Here is a 22,802-nt window from a genome sequence, read left to right as displayed (position 1 = left end):
AAAGAGCAGTTTATGGACCTACCTCCACCTCCAGCTAATGCTAAACGATATGAATTAGTGCAACAATGATCCTTATGTTATCAGTGGATTACTATCTTGGTCATGAGTTCAAAGGTTTGCTAATGGTTAATGTAAAAATCATAATGCATTTGTAACTTTGAACGTAGGCAAGACATATCCAAATAATCAACCACAGAAGCTCAAATCACACAGCTACTGTAAACATATGCACAGGGGAGGGGGAGCTCCCGTACTCCCTGCCACAACATAGAGATCCCACTTCAGAGGGAAAAGGGCAAAAACCCAATCTGTGCTGAATCGCGATCTCAGAAACACATTACTAGCTTCTGCACAGCTAGTGCTAAAGCTGGTTGAAATTATGTGATTCAAGCTTTGGGATCGATGTTTTATGCATCAGTGTCACCTGATTCAATGTCATTAATTGATTCTTTAAAAGTCATGTCTGGGTTTGCACAATGTGCCATTTAAATTTTATTACTACAACCTACAGGCTACACTTTTATGACTTCTAACTTCAACTGCTCTCTTCACATACACTCTCCAGATGTCACTGATTCCATTGCCTCTTCATTAACCAAATAACTCACTTATGTTCTGGTATATCTCACTTTAACTGCTAACTTCAAATTATACTCTAGCTACATGAAAATTCCTGTGTTCACTGACACGGCAATGATTCCATCATTCATAGCATCTTAAAAGACAACATAGGGATTCTATTAAATGCTCAACTTCTCTATTCTTTTTCTACCTATTTACTGTCCCTGCTATGAACAAACAAGAACACAGCATTTAAAATGTTTTAAATTTGCCGTTTCTCTCCACTAGAACAGTACATTACTGTACTGTGGTGGTTTCACTTTCAAAAAACCTTTATACCGCCCTTGCTGCAGTCTCCAATTCACTGATGTCATTAAGGCCACTGAATACAGGTAGTTTTCTGGCCAGTTGCCTCCCCAAACTGACATCACTGTGACTGTCCTAAAAACCCACACATGCTGTGATGTCACAGTTCCCTGGTCCTTCTCCTACCCCATACATAAAGTAAAGGCTAGAACAAGGAAAGATTACACGAGTCAAGTCTCCTGCTATGAGCTGTCAATCACAGCAGGTTTGTGTGCGTCTTTCGGCTTTTCCCGGTTAGGGGTCGCCACAGTGGAACTCCGGTCCGCTAATGATTGGTAGTGGATTTTTACGTACCGGGTTCCCAGCCCTGACGCACACACTTCACCAAAGGCATGCCCCATTTATGCACACCCTTCACCGAAGGCATGCCCCATTCATGTATGCCTCCACACAGAAGACGCTCTAGCTGAGAATCGAACGGGACAACGTCTTGCTATGAGGCGACAATGCTACCGCAGCACCACCACCGCAGTATTAACAGCTCAAATTACCCTTAGCACTTTAACAGCAAGGGAAGTTAGGTGTGAAGGGGATGGGAGATGCGTCAAAGTAGTACAATTCAGGCTTCGCAAAAAAAATGCAGCTTAGCCATTCTAAAAAGCAGCAGCAGTAAAAAGCACTTAAAGTCTGTTCTGTGGCATTTGCACTGTTTGTGCTTTAAGTAGTCATTGAACATTGTGTGATGTAACTTTTTACAGACAAGCATTGCATTTTGGGATACCTAGAGGCAGACTAAACTACCAGAATTACTTCAAGATGCCAAACTCCATGTGGTCAGAATCAAATTACATATAAAAATACTTAAAACCTGTTAATAGTCTCAGAGTGGTGTTAAAATGTAGGAAACACCACACCCTGATGAAATAAATATGTTTTTTAGACTGTGGGTGTGGTTCTCCTTTAAGTATCAAGCCAAACACCTTCTTAATGTCTTATTCATAGCTTCCTGGAATTGTTTATACTGCACCTGCAACTGTACGTTTATCAAACTCCTTCACCACACAATGACTGCAACGTTTTCATAGACTTGTAAATCACTGCTTTCTACACCCAATGCTCCTGTGTGTTTCTTAGGTTCTGCAAAATTCTCACTCACCTGAAAGCAGACAAAGCCACACAGTCCCAGAACTTGTCCCTTCATGGATTTCGTAAACCAGCCTTTTCTCCAGAAGTAGACTGCTGGCAGAATGTAGGCAAGGCCAACAGCACGCCCACACATACGATGAGAGTATTCCATATACCAGATAAATTTGAACTCTGTTAATGTCATGTCATGGTTCAAGCTGTCAAGAGAAAACAAAAAACTAAAACCCATCACTGAATACTTCATCTCTTCCCTAACAGATATAGGTGAAGACAAACTGACAATGTTGCATAAACTAAGAGGGAAATAAATACTGGTTCAGCATGTGAAGGCTGCCAACCTAGCTAGATAGTATTTTGTAGATAATTCTGTCATTTGTAAATATTAATGTAAGCCACATGCTTGTTCTCTTAAATGTAAGAAAATTATGGTACATGTTGAACTTCAAAAATGTAACCACACTGCACTCTGCTGGAGGAAAGCTAAGTCAAGCATTGTATAATAGTTTGATCTCAAAACTCAGAGCCGAGATGTCTGAAGGAATTCTTCCTATTGTTTTGAGACCAGAGTCAATGGCTAGAATTCACATGTATAATGTCTTTTATTGCTCTGGCTTCTTGACCAGCTGCAAGATAAAAAGGGCCGTTACACTAAGAGTTACTGTTAGCCTGGGAAATAGAGAATAATGATGTAATCTGAAATGAGTCAGTGGTACTGTGCTATCAATTTAAGGACAGAGAAAAATCAGAGCATTTTTCATTTGTTTTCAGAACTGACAACATCACCAGCACTGCCTTGCTCTATATGCAAGTTTATTTTAGAACGGTTTGCTCTTAGCTATAGATAGGAAATAGGAAGTCTAGTCTAGCTGTTTTCTGCATTGATGTCAGAACTATTCTACTGTATTATTTTAAGCATTTTCCTGTGATCTCTGAACTCGACCATCACTATGTAGTAAGAAGTATTGTCTTGTGTTATTTATTAAATATTTTTAAACCTTTCAACTGTGGCTGTTTTATGTAGAGATAATTTAAGCTCTAGAGTACATTGTATGTATATAGTGATATTTTTAAACCTTTCAACTGTGGCTGTTTTATGTAGAGATAATTTAAGCTCTAGAGTACATTGTATGTATATAGTGATACTGTCCAATCCACTCCAAATAAGCCTTGCTGTTCGTCACACTTACCATTTGGATAATAATATTGCACAGTAATAATTGGACACCCTTTGATAAGGGCCTTATTAGTAGCCAATATTAGTGGTTGGTGGCAAGTGGTACTACCATATAGTCTGGGCAGAAGGGGCATAGATTGAGAACCTGTGCCAGCCTTCCCCAGGAGAGTGTGTGTGTTTGTATATAACTTGCATCTCAAAGTGTGTGCATGGCAGCTACTTGGTCAGGGACACGAAGCGCTGGTTGGACAGAGAGGGTGCTGGAGCTTTTAGCTTGACCACTAGGCTGAGATCTGGACCCTATAGTTGTGCCAGTGGGGAGGCTTACTGGGGATCTGGAGAGAAAGGGAGAAACCAGCCTCAGACTGACTGCAATCTCTGTGTGCTCTTAAGGGAAATTGCACTTTACTGTGTATTTGTTATCCTTCCCAATGTGGACACCCCTCTCTTGTGTTAGTGGTGAGGACTGAGGCTCCTTGATTGCTGGGCTAGTGCACAGGCATCACACAGCACATCAGCAAAAAAATATACAAACCTCATTTAATGCAGATAAAACTTTTAGTCTATCTAACAGGAACATAATATTAGCAGTATATTAACATGAAGTTTGCCAGGACAGTCAAGCATACTATTGCAGACACCAGAGGATACAGAATAGATAAGAGTATGAAAATAAACAGCTGCAGCACAATAATATTAGATAACAGAATAGTATAGTAACTGTGGGACAGAATATTGAAATGTCAACAGTTTTGTTTGGATGAGGGTGGAGTAGGTGGGTAAAACAGTTGACATATCATTTGGTACAGCAGTACTGATTAGGAAAAGATAGACAGTAGAAAAACACACATGCAACAGGGATAGAGTTTTTTTCAGTTCTGTCACTGAAGTGAATAACTTAAAACAACAATTTAGATTTTGGCTTTTTGAATTATAATGAAACATGTCAAATGTCATATGGAAAGGATGAGGAATGAGATACTGAATATGGTGCAGGAAGAATATCGAGGAATTATTGTTTTAGCCAACACACAAAACTTTAAAGGGATTAGACACAAGTTTAAAGCATCCAGGGAAGAGTCTTTACATTAGACTGTAGTGTTAGAGAAAGTGTGGCAGATATTTTTTGCCTATACATAGATGTGTCTAGAAGGACTGAACTGTTTGAAGAGATTTTGAGATATGCAGGGTAAACCATAGTTATACAAAACCACCAAATAGCAGAATTCGAGGTAGAAATCCACAAACAAAACAGGAACTAGGATCCAAAAAAGTTTATTCATCTTTAGCTCCTCGACCAAACCAGTCTTCAAGTATACAATACTAATAAAACATTCTCCTTAAGTACCCCACCTTAATCAAACAATTACAGCAGCAATCAATTAATTAAATCAGATATTTCCAATTAATTTCACAGTTAAGGCCATGAGGAGACAATGCATTATACTTTCAGATAAATAAAGATTCCTTAAAAAGTAATTTATTCTTTAGCATTTCATCATCACCTAATTTAACAAAAACTTCATCTAAAAATAGGAGCTTGCAACAACTTATAATCACTTTTTTGCAATATAACTTTCCACTCTGCATTTATGTCCCTAACATGTTCTTGTAGTCGATGTTTAAACATTTTTAGTCTCCCCAATGTATACTAAATTTCATGGACAGCGTAAAGCATGAATAACACCACAAGTAGTACATGAAAAGCTAGCTAACACAGTAAAATTCTTATTACCCAATTTATAAAATGTTTGAACAAGTAAATCAAAAACATTACACTTCCCACAAGGAAAAGTACCCTTAGGTAAGGGATTATTTATTAAACATTCTGCAGGGGCAATAAAATATGATTTAATAAGTTTATTCACTATACTGACACCTATCTTATAAGAAAAGACATGAAACCCATTTAGTAACTCATTTAGCTTCCCATCCCTTAATAAAAATTTCCAATAATATCTAATTTGTTCTTGCATCTGTTCACTCAAAATGTTATAACTATATAAAACTTATTTTGAGAGCAAGTCTCCTTTTTATAATGCATACAATTTTTATCTTTAAAATTTTTAGCATTTACAGGATAATTTGCACTAATTTTATCCAAAGCATCCTGTATAGTGAATAAAGAACACCCCCTATTCAAAAACATCTGAGTAGTCGATGTGATAGCTTTAAATAAATCAGTTGTATTGTTCAAATTCTACATAAATGTAATAATTCCCCATAAGGCAGGGAATTAAATGACTGGGATGGAAACTAGAACCATGCAAAAATTGCCCCCCCATCATGAAATTTTCTAAACACTGAAGTAGAAATTTGAGCAGTGCTGGTACCCATCAAATGTACAACAAGAAAATCAACTATCTGTCCAGATTGCAAGCCATCAAAAGATAAATTAAATTCATTACACTGTAGGTCATTAATAAAAAACTCTCAACTTCTATAATGCCATGTTGGCATATAAAAATAAGATCATCTATATATCTAATACTTCACAACATATTTTTATAGCATGCATGATGATAGATGTATCTCTTCAAAAAAGGCCATAAAAATATTTGCATGGGTAGGGGCAAAAGGTGCCCCCATAGCTGTGCCCTGTAGTTGATGAAAGATCTGATTAAAAGAAAAATTATTATTCAAACTAAATTCTATCCATTCAATGATATGATATAACTCAATAATGGGCATTCTTCTAACAGATTAGATAGAAGCCAAAGTTATCCTGGCCATCTGGAAGCTATCCAAATTAAATTAGCAAGGTGCAGCTTGGCCTTCACCACAACTCTCTACATCAGCAATGCACAGAGGAGGTTGGTGTTCCAAAGAAAGTAGGAGTCATTGGACTTCAATACTTCCTTGTTTATAAGCTAAGAACAAAACATTAACACTTGTGTAATATTCTGTGAAGCAAACAAGTCTGCTGGAAGACTGCTCCAAGATGAAGTTTCATGTCGACAAACAGCTGTCTAAATGCTACTTATAGTTAAGACTTAACATGTTCAATAAATTTTCCAAGATAAGAGGTTGATGCTTTTAAAGTAAAGCCTAGTCTGCAATAACTTCTCTCCAATACTCACCGTTTCTCTGCATAAAGAATGTGCTTTTTGCCTAATTTGTAGATGTATTGCCCCTTCCGAGATGGAAGTTAAGTGCTGAAGCTACCTTTACAATGGTGTCAAGTTAGGGTTCAGCAAGGCTATGTTCCCTGAACAAAGAACAAAGTGGCCTCCCCAAGGACAACTTACACCATTTGCTGTAGCTTAAATAGGAAAGGGAGGATAACCGCAAGCTAAAACTAGATTTGAGGACTGTGCCTACCAAAGAAACTGCCAATTCTATTGTACGATTGCGAACAGGTTTTCTAAGTGAGACTTTCACATGTAAAACCTGTGGAATTATGATACAAGATGACAAAACAAGACTCCTAGAGCACTTGGAAAATTTATGCCACTGCACACAATTTGTTGGCCAAGTCGGCTAAAATGACACTGCCGTCAGAATCGCATATCTTGTGGAAGCAATGCTTTGTGAACCATGATTAGTCACGGTTCACAGGAACTGTTTTAATATTCAATGTGATTCTTAGTTAAACAAAAAATTCTTTAACAAGTAAAGGATTTTATTACCACATATTGTGAATATGCTGGAAAAGGTAGTTGTACAGCTAGAGATAATAGCAATGCAGCAGTCCTTAAATGAAAAAACTTAAGCTAAAGGCGTAAAGTGATTTGGCAATGACTTATAACTTACCTCTGCACCATGGTAAGTGGTGCATAAACAAGTGAAAAGTATTTCTGTCCACTGGTGAATGTTTTTAGCTTCTTTAGGAAGCACACTTTTAAAACTTTTGTATTTTCGTTACTCTGATGCCACCGAATAAAAACAAACAGTGAACACTAATCTAAGTGACATCAGTGTAAGAAAAACATGTTAGCATCTATCTATAGACTTTAATGGGTACACCATTACATATGCACGAAGGTGCCCTATTAAAGACTACGGGCGCACCACAAGTTAACCTAAGGTGACGTCAGTATAGAAAGAATACATTTATTTGCGTCATGTTTAATAAAGTTTACAAAGATTTTTATTAAAACAGCCCAAAAATGTAAGGAGACACATTTATCACAGCACTTGACTCAAATGCCTTGAAACATACAAACATCAGTAAACAACTTTATCTTTGAAGGAAAAGCCAAGCCAGATGAAGGGCCTTGACCTGAATATGATAGTTAGAACTTTAGCTCTTTACTGAGATTCTTCCATATGGGATTAAGAAAGTAAAAATCCTGCAGGTTTAGAGTAACATTCCATGATTTCTTGATCAGCAAGGACAGAAAACTGTGGAAAGTGAGCATTCAAAATTTTCTTTCTACAGTGTAGATGTCTAGGAGACATACAATAAAAATACATCTGCAGGGACCTTGCTATCAGAGAATGAAGAACCCAGACTAAAATCAGCTGCTTGTGTATTTTGTCATTCTGAAGTTAAGTGCACCTGCTGAGCGGCTATGCCTTGTAAAAACTGTGCAATTAATTTGCTGACAATTATACATACAATCTTTGAAAAAAAGACCTCCAGATAGAGTACTTCTGAAGTTACTTTCTTTCATTTCTCTGTATATACATTTACCTTCTACATAAATGAGGTATAGGTGGAGCTGCTATAGAGAGGAGACATTGGGATTTTGCTGTAGCCTTTTGCTAGAATTGTTTAATCTGTTTTTAAACAGGCATGAAAGGTTAAATAATCTCATCTACATGCTGCTTCTGAAAGAAATGTTTCTGCAATGATGGAAAATTTTATGGAAGGATAATGCACTGGTGAGTGGAAAAAGAATATCCTTCACTAGGGACATGTATTTGCACTTTTCTCCCAGCTTTGTTAAAATCTCTCTGACTTTCTGAACAAATATGTCAGAATTGATCAATATATCCAGCAATTGTACCAAAATATCACTTATGGTATTTGTGGCCATTTGTGAAGCCATTATCACTAAAAGTTAAAACAGCAGTCCAGGTTACCTTGGGAGTGCCTGCAGGGTCTATGAATACCTTTGTCATGTGAACTGCAATTATTTTTGTTACAGTATGAAATTTTCAGGTTTTTGGTTATCAGCAGAACAGGGCAAGTCTTGGAAGGTATATTCACTTTCTGTACTCTGGTGAGGAATCGTAAGAATAGAGATCACTTGAATAATGTTCAAATAAAAGATAAGGAACTTTAAGACCTTTTCCCAATGAACTACATTGAGGGGGGATGTTTGTGTAATAGCAGACAAAGTTAATGTTTAATTTTGCCCTTGTAGAGATAGGTTAATGACAAATGAGCCATCTTAATACTTTTTGGAAGCAGGAGGCTATGAATCTCGGACTCTCAAAACTACTTTAAAACATAACAAAATTTAACCAGGATTACTATACAACTGGCCTAACTGGCCTCTGAAACAACCAAAAGTAACTATACTACAAAAAAAATATGTATTTTCCTCATCTTTCCTTAGCCCAGTCTCCATTTAGCCTCTTCACCCAGGTTGTGTTCCTTATCCTATTCAACTTTAATAAATTTACATGTCTTACTTTGTTCACCAGTGAGAGAGTGGGGAGCTCTGAGCAGCCTATCTGTCCCTGGAGGAGTGGTCTCAGCCCAGTAACTAGTTGCTTATTGGTTGTTTTGGGCCATTTCCTATCTCTTTCAAACTCCCTGCCTTAAAACTCGCTTTAGTGCGGTTTTGCGCTTGTAACAGACTGAGCACAGCTCCTCGTGGTGTCCTGCAGAGTCCTACAAGCAGCAGTGAGCGAAAGAGGGACCAACAGATAGTATTTTTTTCTGCTTTCCTACCAGAAACTGTTTAGTCTCGCCGAAAAGCGAGTTTTCCAACTGAGTTCTGCAAAGTTTATTTTTTTGCATTTGTTTGCATTTTTTTGGGTTTTGCACTTTAAAAGTTATTTTTGCCTTGTTTAATTGTTGTAGGCTACACACTCAAGCGTGCTAGCCGATCTAAAGCATTTACTGTATTCTTGTGCCTAGTTCTTGTGTTTAAGTGAAAAAAAAAAAAGAAAACAAAAAAAATCCTTGTTTCCCACCCTTTCTGAGCTAGAATAGTCTAGTTTTCAGGTACTGCTGAATTCTAGGCTGTGTCGTAGTTCCTGTGTTGCCCATATCCTTATTTGGATAGGAGGAAGCTTCTTTCACTAGGGAGAGTGGGGAGCTCTGAGCAGGCTATCTGTCCCTGGAGGAGTTGTCTCAGCCCAGTAACTAGTTGCTTATTGGCCGTTTTGGGCCATTTCCTCTTTCAACTCACTGCCTTAAAACTCGCTTTAGCACGATTCTGCGCATTGGGCAATGTAGCGCAGTGCCATTTAAGCAGTTTTCAACAATTCCCGGCTCCACAAAGTCTGCCCTTCAATTTTTCCTTTAGAAGTAGTCAAACTCTCAAAGTAAGCACTCAACCTTCATTCTACAGCCCAGCACTTACTCAAATTTCTCAGTAAGCACTAACAAACTAACACTACACCCCCTTATACTATCCAGAAGTACAAGGTTCCCTATTCGTCCATTCCAGTCCGTCAATAAACCAGTTCTTTAAACTATCCAGGCATGTCCAAAGAGCAGTTTCAGGTATACTCTCCAGTCCAGCTGGTGAATCTGGGAATCTTGAGGCAATGTTAAATTGCCTTATGTACACAGACAACCCTCTCCTCCTTCCAACAAACTCAAATATTTGTGAGAGATGCAACTAAACAGCCAAACTAGAGGCAGAGCTCTCTCAACCCAGGACTGGCACAGTCAGGAGAAGGAAACCCACTCACACCACACAACCAGTCTCACACAGACCAAATGCATCAACAAACAAGACACAAACTCACAAAAACATACTCGGAGGCTCTAAATAAAAATCTGCCAAAGCACCAGAGACCTCCAAAGCAGACACCCAAGCAACCGCTACCCCACAACAACTTACACATATCACATACTTCACGAAGTCAGTGTGCCACACAGTCGTAGCCCCTACGGCTAAATAACACACCTAATACCCTAGTAATTGGAGACTATTGTCAGGCACAATGACATCCCACTCACCAGACTGAACAAGGAGAGGGTCACTGTAAGCTGCCTGTCGGGAGCCAGGATCCGCCACAACACAGGCACTCAGGTCACTCCACAGCAGGTACAAATATGACTCTGTCATTGTCCATGTTGGTGTGAATGACCCGAGACGTACCTCCCTGGGCTACATGAAAAGAGACAGAGGAGCTCTATGATCATGTAGCCCAGGCCAGTATGACCCTGACCCGGAGTAGCATATTACCCTCACAAAGAATAATGCCGCAGTATAAAGACAAAATTATCACTTTTAACAATTAAGCTATTGGTGTCATTCAAAGGGGATCCAGTGTCTGTCAGCCTGGGATGACATGCTAGACAAGCCACGTTGCTTCACCAGGGATGGCTTGCACCTGTCACCCTTAGGCTTTCGAATACTGGCTAAGGCTCTTGCCACCCCCCATAGTGCCTTTTTTTAGGCAAGGCTCAAAAGACAAACCAACCTCCATAGACAATACCAGAAACAAAAAACTAAGGGTAATACTACTCAACGCCACAAGTCTAAACCTCAAGATGCATGCACTTGAGGCACTCCTCAGTATGGAGAAAATAGATATCTGTGCAGTAACAGAAACCTGGTTCAAGGCTTCAGAGAGCAGCCCAGCACTACCAGGATTCAACTCATACCATTCCTTTCAGCCCCAGAACTCAGACCGGAATACTAAAGGCGGGGGAGTATCCATTTTCATCAAGGATACCCACTCCTCCAGGTTAGTGGCACTGCATGAGGCAGCAGAGACCATCCATGTGCAACTAACAATAGGTAAAACGGATTTTCAGTTCATAGCCTGCTACAGATCACCCACCTTGTCTCAGGATCTCCACGCGGCATTCCTGAGAACATTGGAGAGTATAAAGGTCTCACCAAACACCATGATATTGGGGGATTTCAACTACCCAAACATTGACTGGGAAAACTACTCAAGTCCCAACTATTTTGCCCAACGGTTCCCGGAGTTTATAAACTCAAATGCCACAGAACTAGTCAACACTCCCACAAGAGGGGACAACATATTGGACTTGGTCATCACCAACATGGGGGCTCAATGTTCCACACCAGAGGTAAATCCCTCGTTGGTAAAATCAGACCATAAACTTATCACAATGGATATCCACATCCTGACCCCACCCCCAGCCATGGAAACCACTGTGAAAATGTTCTCAAAAGCAAACTTCACGCTTCAAGACCAAGGTGGAAAGGTTCAAAGCCCTTGGGCTAGTGGAAAATGCTACCCAAACTGCAGAATCCTTTACAAATGCACTCTATGAGTACCTACAGGAATGCATGGATCGTGCCATCCCAAGTAAAACCAAAACTCACTCCTCCAAGAACAGGAGACCAGTCTAGTGGACCCCGGCCATAAATAAGCTATACAGCAGGAGGAGGAAACTATTACATGACAAGGCAAAATCCCAAAAAGGGAAGGCATCCTTGATCAGTACTAGCAAGAAACTTCAATCCCTCATAAAATCAAAGGCCAGCTTCGAAAGAAAAATCGCCAAAGACTCTAAAGATAATCACAAGGCGTTCTTTAGTTACGTCAAAAATCTGGGTGGCAGCTCGCAGATTTGCTCTGAGCTGGTGCAAAATTGCACAAAATACACTGAACCCGCAGACATTGCCAACATCCTGGCAGACAGGTTCAGTGCAAACTTCACCCCCCATCCCCCCAAAAGGGCCTGTGTCTATCCCAGAAGAATGCAGTCCCCCAGACATCACAGACACACAGGTGAAAGCAGCCCTCTCCAAAGTAAAAAACAGCATCAATGGGACCAGATGGTATCCCTGGCTGCATCTTACACGAGCTCCAAAATGAACTAAACCCTCACATGAATTCACTGTTCCAACTCAGCCTTACCACAGGCTTGTACCCAAAGAATGGTGTACAGCAACAGTGATCCCGCTTCACAAAGGTGGCGCCACAACAGATCCAGGGAACTATCGCCCTAGAAGCCTGACTAGCCTGGTCTGCAAGGCTATGGAGTGCATCATCATGGATCTCAAACAAAGACATTGGGAACCTCCAAACACTGGACCCCACCCAATTCGGCTTTAAGGGCAGATCTTGCCTCTTAAACCTAGTTGACTTCTTCGAAACAGTTACCAAAGCCTTGGATGAGGGAAAGGTAGTCCACACAGTCTTCCTAGACCTCGCAAAGGCCTTCGACACAATACCCCACTCTGGTATCATAAATAAGCTTAGCAGCTTAAATATCAACCCATATGTCACAAGATGGGTTGCAAACTGGCTCAGGGATAGAACTCACATGGTCAGAGTCGTGGGTGCCATGTCTGACTGTAAACCAGTTACAAGTGGCGTCCCACAGGGATCAGTCCTGGGACCCCTCTTGTTTGGTATATACTTCTCTAAAGTACAGGCAAACACGGGAGGACTGTGGCTGACCAAGTTCACAGAAGACTGCAAACTGGGAGCCATAATCGACTCTCCGGCTGACACAAGCATCCCCCAGAAGGGCCTTACGGAGACAGATACGTGGTGTCAGAACCATGGCCTCAAGCTAAATGCAAAAAAATGGATAGTCATCCCCTTTTGGAAAAACAAAGTGCCCACAAACTACCATATAGGAGATAATCCACTAATTACGGAAGAAGTAATCAGAGATTTGGGGACCCAAGTAGATAGTAACATCTCCTTTGACAATCACATTGCCAAAGTGGTTAGAAAATCCTTCTATATAGCCCACCTAATCATGAAAGGGTTCACATCTAGATCTAGAGAGGTCATTCTGTCCCTCTACTCATCGCTCATCAGGCCCATAATGGAGTACAATGCCCCATTTGGGATGTACCTTACCAGACACCTGCAACAGCTGGAGAGACCTCAAAAATACCTCACCAAGAGGATCGTTGGCCTCAAACAGATGCCCTATGCAGCTTGACTAAAGAAACTCCAGCTCTACTCAGTTGCTTACCGCCTACTCAGAGGTGATCTCTGCCTGACATACAAGGCCATGTCTAACCCGGAATTGTTGGATATGCTCCACCTCAAGAAAACCAGATTCATTAAAACTAAACGCTCCAGGGACTTAAACCTTAGCACAACAATAAATAGGACATGCTGGAAGGATAGATTCATATCCCAAAGGCTTCCCGTGCTCTGGAATAGAATCCCAGTCAATGTTAGGCAGAGCCCCTCGCTGGCCCTCTTCAAGAGGAATCTTGATGAGTGGATGGGAAATCATAAATTTGCTCCTGGGATCACTTCGATGGCCCTGCTGGACAGAGGCTCAGGAATCTAGTCTAAAAGGGAGGAGAAAGTAAACACATTCTGGCTAGGCTTACAAATGCCCTAGGGCAGATAGCCTAGTACCTACCTATGAACCTATTAACTACTACTTCTCAACAGTATTATAACTCTGAAACACTCCTCCTTCCTACCCCTAAGTACTACTACTCATCTATATAATTTATACATAAACAGTCTCCTTTCTAACCCTCACTCCCATTCCTCTTAATTTTTTCTACCTCCCTCCTGACCCTCTCACCTTCAAATTCCTTACTGGAATTACTTCAGACATTTTACACAGTAACACTTTGTTTTATAATCATAGGTTACATTGCATACAAGTACTATTTTATGTTCTACACTAATCAATAATGCATCTGTATGGTGAATTATAACCAAGCTGGGCCTCAAAAACATCCATTTGGGATAGGTGTTCTACCCTGGTTAACAATAAATATACAAACAAACAAGCAAGCAAAATAACAGTTGCACAAGTCCTGCCTACCTGCAACAGCATTTTTTTGAATTTAACACTGCCCCAGTGGTACAGGGGTTCTGTGTCTGCAGAAACTCTCACTAGCGACTTTCCAGAGCTCAGAATCCCCTCCTTTAGAGCAGACAACTCCTGTATGATAGGGGACTGGCAAAGCTCTTCCCATTAGGGGATGCCTAACTCCAGTCACAGGAAGTCAGTTATTCAAGCTTTTAGTACATGTAGGAAGAACTAAGGAGAACCAGAAGCAAAATTTGCCCAGAATCGACCTATTCACAGCTGAAAAATACCAACACAAATAACCAAAGCCATCCAACAACAAAACGATGGAGACCATGAAACTATATAAAAAAAACGAGCAAGGTGGGTGCTGTTACTGGGGCAGTATAAAACTCTGACATGTATTACTGCAGGTAAGTAAGTAGGGCTTACAAAACCATACTACATTCATCATTCACACTGACCTAATGGCATATGGGTAGATTCCCACAAACTGACCCTACCTGGGAAGAGGAAGAATAATAATTCAGGAGCCCCTGAAGAATAGTCCTCATAAAGTCTGCTCTGGAACTTCAGAAAGAATCCAGTTTGTACTGCTTTGTAAAGGTATAAACAAAGGACCAGGCTGCTGCATCTAGAATGCTTCCACGGTCCACTACTTTCCAAAATGCCACCGAAAAAGATAAGAATCTGATGGAATTTGCCTTAACCTTACCTGAAACAGTTTTACCCTAGTAGGAGTAACAAAAAAACAGCAGCAGAGGACAACCAACAAGCAATCTTTTACTTGGACACAGGGTGACCCTTCTTAACCCCAGAATAGAAAATTAACAGCTGTTAAGCTTTCCTATAGGATCTAGTTCTGGCACAGTAGTACCGGAGCTGCTTGTATGCATCCAAGGTATGCAGAACCTCTCCCTTGTTTTAAGGTTCCAGAAAGAAAACTGGGAGACTGATGGCTTAATTTAGGGTAAATGCAGAAACACCTTTTGGCATGAAAGGATCAGAGTGTGTGTAAAGAAAACCTGTCCTTGTAAAATATCTGATAAAGTTGGCCCACCATGACAGCTTGCAGCTCAAAGACACACCTTGCAGATGTCAGAGCAATAAGCAAAACAGTTTTCCATGTGATGAACCTCAAATCGATCTGAAAGGCGGGTTCAAAAAGAGAGAAGGTACATTTTTCAAGAACAAAGCTGAGATTCCAAGGATGGGGAATTTGCTTTCAAGGGGGTCTCAAGTGCAACAATCCTTTTATAAACTTGTTGACCACAAAAAAGAAACTAAAGAGTGGAATCCATCGGCAGACTAGCCGAGATGGTTGCAAGATGCAGCTTAAATGCATAAAATAAGCCACTATTGAGTAGCACACACATACACACACACACACACACACACACACACACACACACACACACACACACACACAATAAAACCAGATGGTTAAACACCATACAGAACCCTCTGACATCAGTTAGGCACCATCTTGTAAATGTAAGAATTTATAGTTGCAGGTTTTCTTGCCTCCAATACCATCAATACATTCTCGTGGAACAACAACACCTAGAGATTTTTGAAAAGTATAAAAAGAAATATGAACATGGGAAAAAGACATATGATATGGTGCAATACTTATGCAAAGGCAAAAGCCAAATCAATCAATATAAAGAAGAAATCCACAAAGATATTCAAAGAGAAATACAGGCAAAGGCATCCAGATATGGAAAGTTTCACAATTAAAAAAAAAAATACTGCAAAGAGGGACTGTAGAAAAGATTAGTAAAGTAGAAGTTAAAAAAGTAGAAGTCGAAGTTACAGACTGCCTGTGAAGTGAAGGATTTGGTGTAGAAGATCTAACACAGGTTACATCACAGTATGATGAAATGAGTCCCCAAAGTAAGGGGAAACAGGAAGATAGGAGACATCTGAAGAAATATGGACAAGGGAACGAAAATGATTTAATAACGCATTATCTATGCAAAGGAGAAAGCAAAACTAATAAATACAAAAACAGCAGCACCAAAGATATTACAAGAGGAATGCAGGCAAAGGAATACGGACACGGAAAACTTTACAATACAAAATAAGACAAAGAGGAAAAGGAGATTAGTAATGGAGAAGTTAAAGAAATAGAAACTGAGGTTATGGAGTACCTGCATAGTGAAGGATTCAGTGTAGAAAATCTAATTCAGAAAACACCACAACAGGACAGAGCAATGGACATCGAAATTAAGGGGAAACCAGTGGAATGGGAAGCCACTGGCCAGGTGCCATATGAAGATATTTTGGAGCCTTCTACAGGAAACCAGTATAAACGTTCACGTGAAGCTGGACAGCAAGGGAAGGAACAGGAAACTCTGATGTAGTCAATGTTGAGGAATGATAGGCCAAGTGAGTTCCTATATGACAGAGGAACGGATGGCACAGGATGAAACTGAAGAGAATGTGCCACATGAAGATACTATAGAACTTTATATAGAATGCCCGCAGAAAATTGAAAACAAAAAATGTGCCCTCAGTTTAGAAGAAAATGAGCTAAGAGAAGAATTGCTTGATTATTAGAGAAAGACATATTAAGATCAATGAAAGAAATAGACTGCAAAAAGATCAATAAAACCCAGCAAGTCAGAAGTTTGATAAAACAAATGAACACAGTAACTAAAACTGACCATAGAGATCCATGCGATATAACAGAAGTAAACGGGATATATTACTGTGCGGCTAAATTAATAATTGATAAAGTTCTACTACAAGAACAGAGGGTAGTGAGACAAAGGAAAGGGTGAAACTGAATACCATAATGGAAGCATCAAATAGAGAAAACTATAAAGCAATTAAGATGAAGTGTCATTGTTAGAGGAATACAGAAGAGGGAACAGATCAACAAAAATACTTAGAAAGACAGACTTGATAAAATCAATGCACACTATTAGAACAGATCAGGATCTATCATGCACTATCGCAAAAAAACTAAAAATCCCAGCCCAGGCAGAAAAACGTACAAGAGACGCAGATCAATATAAAGGAAAAGTACAAAATAAGCAATTTATTGATGACCCAAAAAAGTTTTAGAGAACTGGGAAACGAGGTAAAAGGAATTGAAAGACCACCAAAAGAGAATTAACAGATATATTTCAGAGACTTATTTATGACAAGCCTGTAGAACATAAAGATGGCAAATGGATATAAAAAGCAAAAGAAATACGTTTAAAGGTACAGGATATGAAATGGGATGAAGTAACAGCCAGAGAGACTGAAACAAAGTTAAGAAGGGCCTCTAGTTGGAAAACCCAAGATCCAGATGCAGTCCCTAACATTTGTTTAAAAGTATTAACATCTTTGCACAAAGATTTAGACATGAATAAGAACTATTTATATGCACACCCTGAACAGACACCAACCTGGCCAACAGGAAAAACAATGCTCTTACTTAAGAGAGTGAGCCTGCAAGCTACCCAAAAAATTATAGGCAAATAACTTGGCATACCGGAATTGATGCTGACAAAGTTTATAATCATTTAAAAGAAAACTCAATTATAGCAACAGAACAAATGGGCAATAAAAGAAAGTCATACGGAACAAAGGATAATTTGTTGTTGAACTCTAAAAGACGGAAGAATCCAAGTATGGCATGGACTCGCTACAAAAAAGCATTTGATGGTATCCCACATTCATGGGTAAAAGAGTGCTTAAAAATGTACAAGATAGACTCTACACTAATCAATTACATTACAGTGACCATGAAAAAGTGGCAGACCACTTTGCAATTAAGCCACAATAAAGGACAAAATTCAAAGGGGGATATTCCAGGGCGACGGTCACGCTGCTATTCTGTCTTTATTTTACTTTTATTTTACATCTGTTGACCGGGATAGTCTGACTGGATATATGTCCATTTTCAGCGGAGGCCCGGGGAGAAAAGCTCCCACAATGAAACAAATTACAAGAGTACAAACAAGACAAGTACAGTTCATTTAGACGTATAACAAGACATTTTTATAATCAGTACATTTTATATATATATATATATATATATATATATATATATATATATATATCTAGAGTACTATTATAGTAATATAGTAGAAATAATTGGAGAAAGTAATTAAAAATGTATACAATTTCTAAGCTAAAGGTTAATCAAATATAATATATATATATTTTTTTAGGTATCAATTGCTATGAGGTTTATAGAACCTTGGTGTGTGTGTGCAAGTTCAACAGCTAATCTTAGTGAATATCTGAGCATATGAAGTTCAATGTTGTAGACAGAAAGTCGCAAAGGAATAGTGAAGGGAGAAAGTCAGTCTGGCTTCGCACATGGGCATAGGCAATGTGCTTTGAGGAAGACTCTTAGTTGCTTCTTGAAGAGTGGGGTTGAGGCAAGGGCTGTTAGTTCGGTAGGAAGTGCATTCCAGGAGTTACCAGCAGAGTTTGAGAACAAGCTATCTCTAGATTTGTTGTTTGACGTAAAGGTAGCTACTAGTAGGGTGCAGAAGAAGGGCGGGTATGACAGATGTTGGGACAGCCTGAAATTGAAATACTTGGGATAGGATAGTTGAGTTGGTAAAAGGTGGTAAGGAATTAGCTAAAGATTGAACAGTTTCTGAAAAAAAATTGTTAAAGGAATCAGCAATTTGGTTGGATGAGTTATGCATCGGATTAGAGGGGGTAGGAGTTTTGGATTGTCCAGGATGTAGTAGTCTATTTATTCCAGACCAAAATTTTTGTGGGTTTTGATATTGGGTTTGTTGGAATTTCAGATAATAGTTTTTTTGTTGTCGAGGAATATTGACTTTTTTGTGGAATTCCTTAGCTGCCTGAAGTTTAAATGATCAATAGGGTCTTTAGTACTTCTCCATGTGTTCCAAATTCTGTTTCCAAGTCTCATTTTTTGCCTTGTCTCATTGGAGAGCCAAGGAGCAGGTTTGTTCCCAATTTTGATGGTATGCGAGGGGGCATGGTGCTCTAGGATTTTTAGGAATGAATTGTTAAAATTGGAGACTGCCTCACAGAGGTAGATATTTTAGGGGTGACCAATTGCAAGCTTTAAGCTCTGCTTGAAAGTGGACTATGTTCAGGTTATTTTTGTTCCGGGTGGTTTTAAAGTTGGGTTGAGACAGAATAGTGTTTTTATGTCTAGTTATAAAGGTAAGAGAGTGGTCACTGATATCATCTGGAAGTATGCCTGTTTTATAAGATTGGGGATGGTTACTGACTAGAATCCAGTCTAAGGTAGTTTGTTTGTTGCTGGGTTTATGGGTTCTGGTAGGGTAGGTGATAGTTTGATAAAACCCATAAAGATTTATGTGAGATGTAAGTTCATCAGAAGTAAGAGTTCCAGTCAATATTAAAATCTACAATGAGAATGGTTTCTTGTGGGAAGGATGAGGAAAGCCAATTGAGGATGTTTTCAAGAGTAATTATGTTACTGCCTGGGGGGATGTATGAGCAAATATATAAGGATTTATTAGCATTAATTTGGAGCTTAGATATTAAGATCTCAGCATTACTAGGTGAGGGCAGAAGAGTAGTAGAGGTTACCTGCAGCTCAGATTTAAACAATATTGCTACTCCACCACCCTTTTTATAAGGGCAGTCCAGTCTGAGGATGTTATAGCCTAGGGGTATAATATCATTGTCTTTAGTAGCTGGTTTAAGCCAGGTTTCTGTGAGGCAAAGGATGTCAAAAGAATGTAGGTCAAGTAGAGCATGAAGTTGGGTAATTTTGTTAGTTAAACTACGAATGTTGAGGTGGGCAATGTGAAGTGAGTTAGTGGAGGAAGTTGAGGTGGGAGAAATAGAGGCACAGGAAGAGTGGGAATCAGGGAAGGGATTTTTAGGCCCTGGGTTTGGGTGAATGTCACCATGGAGAAGTAGGTATTGTTGGGGATTCTCTAAAAGTTTTGCTAGTTTATTTAAAACAGGGTACATTTTTCTAGTTTGGAGATACTTTATATGGGCTAATCTGTGAAAGTGTGGAAGTAGGTGGGCTGAAGAGGCTGTTATGTTACTATGGGTTTGAGAGGCTGAGGGATAGAAAGGACATGTTTGTTTTAAGGGGTGTTGAAAATTAGAAGAGCTTAGGGATTTATAGACTGTGAGACTATGGGATAGAAGTAGAGTGGATAGAATTATAAAGAAAAGGAGGAAATTAGAGTGGTTTAGTACACTGGAGGTTAACAGAGGATAAGGGATGTACAGGACAATGTGTCAATAAAGGATAGCTTAAGAGGTGTGTTTATAGAATGAGGAAATAATATATAGTGGGCTAGTAAGAAGGTGAGAGGAAATTAGAGATTAAGTATGTAATGAGAGGAGTTAAGCTATAGGTTAAAATGGGGTGGGGGTGTGGCTTACAGCAGTATAAGGTTAAGACCAATGGGGGGTGGGTAGAAATTGGGGGTAGGGTAGGGGAGCGGAGTGAGCCCACAGGCCGAACTGAGCGGGCAGAAGCAGTAAGGTAAGTTCAGCAAAAAACAATTAGCTGCTGTTCTAGTTTGGCAAAACACAGAGGTAACTGAAGTGGAGACAGGGGAGCAGAGTATCTTACAGCATACATTTAGTTAAATGTAGCTTCTATAGAAAAACAAGCGTGCAGTTTTCACATGTAATGTGAGGATTAAGAATTATACTGAGATACTAAAATAAACATGGGTATAGGACCAGTGGGATCGTTAGTCTTATGGCTAAAGTAATCTGTTGGTAAAGACTGACACCTAGTGGTCAGGGGAAACTTATCAACTGGGAGAGATAGGCCAGAAGCTATTCCACAGGCAGAGATAGGGGATGAGGGGGAAAGGTTATGGCTATTGGTCTGCAGTTGGCTACTAAATCTCACACCGGCAAGTTAACAAGCAGATTGAGGCATTACAGATAAAGGTGATTAAAAGGAACTTTCCACATACATGTTAACAAAATTGGAGTAATCAAGCTTTATGGAGCCTGGCAAGAAGTCAGCTTCAGGGGCGTCTTTGGGTTTGCAGGATTATCCTTTCACTTTCAGGCAGCTTAATGGGTCTTGCCCTTAACCCATTAAGCTGTCTATTAAACAGCGCAGGCCATGGCTATAACTTGGCTCCTAGAAAACAACTAAGTGTGAAGACTTAATCTTCTCTGACTTAAAACTGTACAGCTCATCAGATAAGGAACTGAAAACACAACTGCAACTTATCAAAACTTTTTTCAGATGATACAAGAATATCATTTGGTCTTGATAACTGTGCAAAAGCAAACTTTAAAGCAGGAAAACTGCAGCATGAAAAAAACATCAGCTTGGGAAGAATGTGATATAAAAACTTGAGCAAGAGGGAGTGTATACATATTTGGGAACTGATGAAAGATAAACAATAAAGCGCAAACAAATGCGAACAAAACTTAGTAAGGAATACTTTAGAATACTTACATTAATCCTGAAAACACTTGTCATTTAGGAAGAACATTCAAGCTATAAACCAATTTGCTCTTCCTAGCCTAACTTAGTTTTGGAGTGACTGACTGGTCCCAAAACGTGTTGGATAGATTAGACAGAAAAACAATGATGCTTCATACTCACCAAATTATTTATAAAAAAATAAAATCAGTGCATACCAAGATTATATACTCCTCATTCCGAAGGAGGGATGGGCCTCCTTGAAATTTATTACATGTATAGATCTGCAATTGTGGGACTGCATACATCTGCTGACCTCACAAGACCCAAACGTACTGAAAGTTTTGAAATACGAGGAGAATAAATCCAAGAGGACTTCTCTACTTAGTCTCACAGAAGCATATTGGCATCAAGCAGGAATGGAAATCAAACCAGAGGTACAGTGGATAGAAAAAGTGTACACACCCCTGCTAAAATGCCATGTTTTTGTGATATAAAAAAATGAGACCATAATAAATCTTTTCAAAATGTTCCCACCTTTAATATGACCTATATATAACCTATATAATTCAATTGAAAAAGAAACAAATCTGTTAGGGGAAAAAATATAAAAATATATACAATAAGCTGGATGCATAAGTGTGCACATCCTTAAACTAATACTTTGTTGAAGCACCTTTTGATTTAATTACAGCATTCAGTCTTCTTGGGTGCATACCTGCCATCAATTAGAGAGACTCCAATTAATCCCAAATAAAGTTCAGCTGTCCTAGTAGGATTTTCCTGACATTTACTCAGTTGCCTGCTACAGCAAGAGCCATGATTTGCATACCGCTTACAAAACACCAAAGGGATCTCACTGTTGAAAAGTATCAGAGAAGGGTACAAAAAAATTTCCACAGCATTGGATATACCATGGAACACAGTGAAGACAGTCATCAAAAAGTGGAGAAAATATACGACAACAGTGATGTTGCAAAGAACTGGACTTCCCTCCAAAATTGATGAAAAAGACCAGATGAAAACTGGTCAGGGAGGCTGCCAAGAGACCTACAGCAACACTGAAGGAGCTGCAGGAAAATCTGGCAAGTACTGGTTGTGTACTACATGTGACAATAGCCCCTATTCTCCATACGTCTGGACTATGGGGTAGGGTTGCAAGACGGAAGCCTTTTGTTACACAAAAACATCCAGGCCCGGCTAAAATTTGCAGAATATATAAAAGTCTCCCAAAAACGTGGGAAAATGTGTTATGGTCTGATGAGCCCAAGGCAGAACTTTTTGGCCACAATTCCAAAAGGTATGTTTGGTACAAAAAAAACACTTTGCATCACAAAAAGAACACCATCCCCACGGTGAAACGCGGTGGTAGCAGTATCATGCTTTGGGGT

The 22,802-nt window shown here is 39.5% G+C and overlaps 1 protein-coding gene across 1 annotated transcript in view; it reads right to left on the bottom strand.

Annotated features, from left to right (window-relative positions):
* LOC122789341 (cytochrome c oxidase assembly protein COX15 homolog) overlaps positions 1-22,802 on the bottom strand; it is a 547,801-nt gene that overhangs the window by 327,810 nt on the left and 197,189 nt on the right. The window contains exon 4 of the mRNA XM_044056719.1: positions 2,024-2,210. Within this exon, the coding sequence (XP_043912654.1) occupies positions 2,024-2,210 (187 nt within the window). The remainder of the gene's footprint in view (positions 1-2,023; positions 2,211-22,802) is intronic.

This window comes from Protopterus annectens, chromosome 14.part0, assembly GCF_019279795.1.
Source record: "Protopterus annectens isolate FY-2018-M chromosome 14.part0, PAN1.0, whole genome shotgun sequence".
Lineage (NCBI taxonomy): Eukaryota > Metazoa > Chordata > Ceratodontiformes > Protopteridae > Protopterus > Protopterus annectens.
Note: the sequence above shows the minus strand (reverse complement) of the source record. Positions and strands in the feature narration are given on the sequence as shown.